The 6,279-nt window shown below is 47.5% G+C and overlaps 1 protein-coding gene across 1 annotated transcript; it reads right to left on the bottom strand.

The window, feature by feature from the left end:
• Positions 1 to 854: 854 nt before the first annotated feature.
• On the bottom strand, positions 855 to 5,556 carry SPINK2 (serine peptidase inhibitor Kazal type 2). The gene is made up of 4 exons (XM_068137315.1): positions 5,395 to 5,556; positions 4,960 to 4,997; positions 4,326 to 4,435; positions 855 to 1,077 (listed from the first exon to the last, which is right to left on the bottom strand). The coding sequence occupies exons 1-4, from the start codon at positions 5,435 to 5,437 to the stop codon at positions 1,032 to 1,034; spliced, it is 237 nt and encodes a 78-aa protein (XP_067993416.1). The 5' UTR covers positions 5,438 to 5,556; the 3' UTR covers positions 855 to 1,031.
• Positions 5,557 to 6,279: the final 723 nt, after the last annotated feature.

The following is a 6,279-nucleotide window of genomic DNA, read 5'->3' as shown; positions in this document are numbered from 1 at the left end:
AAGTGTGCTGCACATCTCTGCCTGCACTACTGCTCTCAGCAAAGCCTGACAAAACCATTGTCTGAGGCTAGGTCTAGAGCCAGCACCACTTGGCTTGGATCAAAACTAGAAGCCATCTGTGCATTTACCAATGCACTGTAAGACAACCTAAATACAATTCATTTAACATGCAGAAACCAGAGGCATTTAGCAGAACAAAAGGCAACAAACATGAGAAAGGCTTTGTGCCCACATGCACAACTGCAAGGAAAAGACAGAACCCCAGTTCCTGCACACCCTCCCTGGAAGAAGGGTTGCCAGACCCACTTTGGAGTGCAACATTTTATGCAAGTCTTGAGTTTTCTAATTTTACCTTGATGTTTACTGTGGGAAGTGTCTCTTGGGTGCCATCTCAGGATGGTGACAGGAATGCCCCAGGATTGAGGGGTCATGGCTGCCCTGGCTGTGCTACAGGAAGCAACGTCCAGAAGGCTGAGAGCCTGGGTGGCAATTTGTACTCCCTGTCTGCATCTCCTGCGGTCCCTAACAGCCATTAATTGGGGCAGGAGAAAAGGCAGGGCAAATGGCAGGCCACTGTCACCAGTTTGGTAGCCACCACAGGAAAGCCCTCTGGTGGCTCCCCACAGGTCCTTGGCACCTGAGACTCGGATCTCCGCAAAACAAGCAGCTGCTGCTGCCACCATTGCCGGCTGCAAAGATGCTGGGGCCTCCTTGGTCTCAGGCAGTGCTGTGGGAATGGCACTGGGTACCTGATCATTTCCTTCTCCAAACCACTGACCTAGTGGTATACAGTCAAGACATCTCTTTCTTACCCTATGACCTGTCTTGCATGTGCAAATAAATCAGACTTCAGGTTATAAGTGTACTATGGCTATATTGTAAACACTGGGTTTAACATGGTAACAATACCTTTTTTAAACAAGCAGATTTATTTATTAAGACAGGCTGCATAGAAAGCACATTTAAGGCATTTTCTCCATTTGGAATGTCTATGTCCCTCAGATTTTCTTGAAAAGTAGCCATCTGTCATATCAGCATCTTCCTGTCTTGGAGATTTGGACATACTTGTTATTTTCTCTGCAAGCAGAAGAAAAAGATTTTAGAAAGAGGCATTACATTTGAACAGAGCTGTTTTACAAAGTGGACTCCCTTGTGGGTTTTTTATGTGGTCAGTTAAATGCCGTGATGCATTTAATTGTATCACTTACTGCAAACATTGCCACAAAATAATGGGGATGCAAAGATTTATGAATCACACACAAGTGTGTGAAAGTAACTCACCAGAGACAGCCTCACTCAGCCTTTGTTACCTACATAAACCTGATAAAACCACCTGCAAGTCTAAGAAATATCAAACCACAAAACAAATTTCACCATGAGGTGAATGTGTCCAGTGCTAATGAAAGTCAAACTTCACAGTCCCTAAAGTGGGAGCCAGTTCTAATATGTACAAAATTTCCCCCTTTGATATGGAAAGTCAGTGGGAAGAATGTGCATCCTCATGCATCTCTGCATCCAAGGCTACACTAAAATATGAATGTGTGTTTCTCTGAAAATTGGAATCTTCCTTAAAGAAACCTTAGCTAAGTCTCCCTTTGTGTGGGAAAATCAGATTATATATTTTTTTTAATCCCATACATGGTACTATGGAGAGCTCCATTTACAAATATCACCTCACTAAGGAAATACATATACAAAAAGAAAATATCCGAATCCAGACTGATGCAGATCTCCCATTCACTGCCCTATCTTAATAGAACCAAGCTGGTTTACTCCTCAAGAAATTCAAAAGACTTAATGATTACCCAAAAGCAGGGACAGTCTGCACTAGTACTGAGGATCTTTTAAATGGAAGATGGTGGAGCAGATTAGAAACATGAAAGGAAAAATCAAGCCCAGGGAATGTAACAGAGATGTTAAGATGTAAGGAAAAGTTCTGGCTGAAGAACAGCTCTTATGCCACGCCTGTGGGATATGCCCGTATGACTCTTTTACATCACCACACTATGCTATTTATCTCATCAGCTACTGGTCATGAAACTTAAGAAGGGCAGAAAGATCATTTTGTTCTCCTCTCCTAAGGAGTGCTGTGGCCTGTACCTTTGACTCTTTGAAGTGAAATGACTGTAACTTATGACTATGAACCATTCTTCAATGCTGAAATTCTTCCAGTAAAACAAAGTGGTTTAGCCTTATTGCATTTGTGCCAATTCAAGCACTTCAGAACAACAACTCCAGATTGAACTAGAAAGCCACTGAGTGTACCAACAATTGAAACTACTAAAGAAAAAGAATCAGGATCATATCTGATCACCCTGTGCTCCTTCAGGCCAAAATACATGTTTCTGAGCATGTAAGATGCCAGCAAAAAAGAAAATGTGATTAAAATAAAAATCTATCTTGTGTGTGTAACTGGATTTAATCCCATGTTTCACATAAAATGTGCACATTACATTTCATACTAATGAGACATAAGCCCCATCGTAAATTACTTAAGGGACTGAGTTGTTTTGATACTTAATGCTTTACAGAAGTGCTAAATTATGTGCTACACCTAGAGGAAGTCCCACTTAATAGTTCTTTCTGGTTTGACCGGAACAAGAGGACACAGTCTCAAGCTGCACCAGGGGAAGTTTAGGCTTGAGGTGAGGAGAAAGTTCTTCACTGAGAGAGTCATTGGTCATTGGAATGGGCTGCCCAGGGAGGTGGTGGAGTCACCATCCCTGGACGTATTCAAGAGGGCATTGGACGTGGCACTTGGTGCCATGGTTTAGTCATGAGGTCTGTGGTGACAGGTTGGACTTGACAATCTTTGAGGTCTCTTCCACCCTTGGTGATTCTGTGATTCTGTGAAAATGCTGATTGCTGTTTGCAAACTACAGCATTTCAAGCTGCTACAACTTCACCCTTTAACAATTTGAAAGAATTTTGTTTGCTTACATGAATATCAAGTGGAGCTACATAAAATGCCTTATTAATGTAAAGAAGCAACACTTTTGTTTCCTCCTACTCCACTAATCCATCCACCTTGACAAAAATCTAAATCTTGCAGAGTGGATGGGTTATTTCTGACAAATCTGTATCAGTTTTGCTTCTTCTCTTTTTTACCTTTGGTTGTCTACAAGTCAATCACTTAGTAGCTTACTCCAATGCTATTCTAGTCAGTGAAGATGCTGCTAATATATAACATGGCAGCAGCTCGTTTCTCCCTTTTCACAGACTGTACTGTGTGTGCCCTTTGATTCCTTTCTTCTTTTTTTCTTTTGCTTTTTTTCCCACCCATACTGTAGGTTTACCAATCATCTTTGCAATTTGTCATAGTCTGTGATGTACTCTGGTGAAAATATTACCAAATTCTGCAGATTTGCAGATCTTTAAATATACTTCAAAACACTTCAGCACTTTCTTTAAAATATTATTTCCTTAAGTGTCCTTTGACACCTTTAACACTTTCCTTATTCTGGTCTATATTCCATCTATCTTGGTAGTTTGAATTCTGTGTATTATCCAAGTGTGATTAGTCTTTCCCCCACCCAAAAGTCAGAAACATAGTTCAGTCTTCCCTTTCTGGAGATCTATTTATTTGTAATTCTGTAAATGCCCATCACTGCTGTTTTGCTGCTCTCAGTTCCTCCCTCTCCTGGAAACATATATTCTGTTATTTGTATAAATTTCTTTCACCATCAAAGCAATTCCTCTCAGGTTCTACAGAGAGGATGTTCTATAAAGGGTTCTAGTCAATCATAATGGGGGATAACAATGCTTATTTTTGTGTTTTCAATTGGCTTAGAAAAATAACTAAATTGTTAAAGAAGGAAATGCTCTCAAATATTAGGAGACCTTTTTCTTGATTTTTAAACGATCTGGAAGGCAAAATAGTCTTATCTCCCAACATTTGGCATTCTTGCTCTTCTCTGTGAAAGGAGGTACAGGAGACTCGATTTTGAAAATACACAATTTGCAGTAAAAATGGCATTTTGGGTGGGATCTTTCATGTTTTCTGATGGAGAGTATGGAAAAGCCTGGTGTTGTACATAATGGCAATGTGGCACCATATGAACATGACAAGCAATCTCACTCTGAGGTACTCCTCCTTAACAATTGCAAAGGTATCAATACTCCCAGCTAACTGAATCTAATACAAGCCATTTACAGGTATCACAATAAAAGTTTCTGCAAAGGATTGACAGTTGAGAAGACATTGCAGTTTGTTACAGAGTATGAATGATCCAAAGCTAATAACCTATTAGTTAACTGGGATGCCATAGAGAATATTTTGCTTACATACAGGGAAGGGAAGGTTAGGATGTCAATTTAGTGACTACCTGTTTGAAAGGCAGAGCACACACTCATTTGCGTAAGTCTTTCCATCAGTCCCACAAACTGGATTGTAGTCCCTTGGACATCCGGGCACACCATATATGTGGCAGGCAGGCTAGGGAAGACAGGTACATAGGAAGTCTAAGACACACCTTTGGAAATGGGTCTCTGGTCAGCATCTGATTTGAGAGCTTCTAAAGAATACTGGCACATTCAGTACTGGCACAAGAGTTGGCACAGCATTATCAAGTGCCACATTATCTTTCCTGCTCTTAAGGGAATGTACTGCATCATGCTTGGCTTCTATGGCCTGGCATGGCTTGCACTGTGGTGTCAGGACATACACGTGCTACAAAATCCAGCCCCAGCCAACACCTTAACCTAAATGTGACAAACTGACAGCAAGTCCCCTTGAGGGGCAGCTGCAGATGGAGCAGGCAGGAGAATCACCACAGCCCATGTGTGGCAGCCCTTAGCAGGTGGGTGCTTGGCTTCCCAGTCCCTCCCGGGCTCCGGAGCCAGGGCCAGGCGCTCCTGCCGAGTGTCAGGTCTGGGGCTCAGGGGAGGGGGCCACCCTGCCGCGGGAGGCCCGGCTGGCGACAAGGAGGGCACGTGGGATAGTCCTTCCCGGGCACTCACCGGGTAGCTGGCAACGGCGCCGGGACACGAGAGGAGCCCTATGGAGAGCAATCAGCGTTAACGGCGCCTGGTCCCGCCCTGTGTCCCTTATCGGTCCCAAGCCCGAGCAGACAGTGTCCGTTACCGGTCCCATCCCCGAGCAGGCAGTGTCCGTGACCGGTCCCGCCCCCGACCAGCCAGTATCCCGTCCCGGCATCCCCCGATCAGCCCGTATTCGGCACCACGCTCTGCCGATTATTTCCCCCAGCCCCTGATAATTGATGCCCGCTGCTGTCTTAGATTCTGTGGCCGCCCCCCCAAGCCAACCGGTGCCCGGTACGCATTTAGGTTTCCCCTCCCCTGGGACGGGACCGGCCGTGGCACGGAACCGGCCCGCTTCCACGGGACTAGCTCGTTCCCCGCGACCACCACTGCCCCGGCGCTGTGCCCCAGTACCGGCGAGAAGGGTGGACAGCAGCACCAGCGCCGGCAGCTGCATGTCGGCGAACGGAGCAAGGGCGGCGAGTGGGTCGGAACTGGACGGGACGGGACGCGACGGCGCGACGGTTGCGGGACCGCGCTGGGCGGGCACGGGCGGGCACGGACCGGAGCCACGCGCTCTGGGCGGGCACGGGCGGGCACGGACCGGAGCCACGCGCTCTGGGCGGGCACGGGCGGTCACGGTCCTGAGCCGCGCGCGCTGGGCGGGCACGGGCGGTCACGGTCCTGAGCCGCGCGCGCTGGGCGGGCACGGGCGGTCACGGTCCTGAGCCGCGCGCGCTGGGCGGGCCTGGGCAGCGCTTCACGCCACGGCAGGAACCAGGGCTGAGGGCCCGTGAGGCTGCAGGCGCAGGGATGTACCAGAGGGACAGGGACTGAGGACTCACCAAGGGGCTGGAGGACCCGGGAGAGGTGGGGAGGGATGCGCTGTCGTTTCACTGTGAGCTTGGGGTTGGGACAGGCACCTCCAGAGTCACCTTGCTGGGGGAGAGAGGACAGGGACCGTCCCTTGGGGTGCTGGCGGAATGTGGGGTCAAGGCGCCCCAATGCTGTCTGTCAAGCAAGCCTATGCCTGCCTTGCCAGGAGGTCCTCATGGGGTTGTTCATCCTTGCCATTTTCACGGGGGATCTCCCAAATACCAGCAACCAACCAGCTGGTTGCTTCTGCAGTACAGAGAGTGGTGCAGAAACCTTCCAGGGCCGTGCGTAGAGGATGAAAAGCTTCAGCACCATGGCTGTGCAGGAGGGCAGCAAAGTTAATGGTAGGCACCTGGCTGTAATGTCAGCATTCCCCAGGCTTCCCACCTTGACTTCACTTCATCTGATTGCAGAGTGCCTTGG

This window comes from Melanerpes formicivorus, unplaced genomic scaffold, assembly GCF_026170545.1.
Source record: "Melanerpes formicivorus ecotype bairdi unplaced genomic scaffold, bMelFor1.0.p_v2 SCAF_4, whole genome shotgun sequence".
NCBI classification, from domain to species: domain Eukaryota; kingdom Metazoa; phylum Chordata; class Aves; order Piciformes; family Picidae; genus Melanerpes; species Melanerpes formicivorus.
The sequence above is the reverse complement of the archived record's forward strand: the minus strand, read 5'-3'. Positions and strand labels throughout refer to the sequence as shown.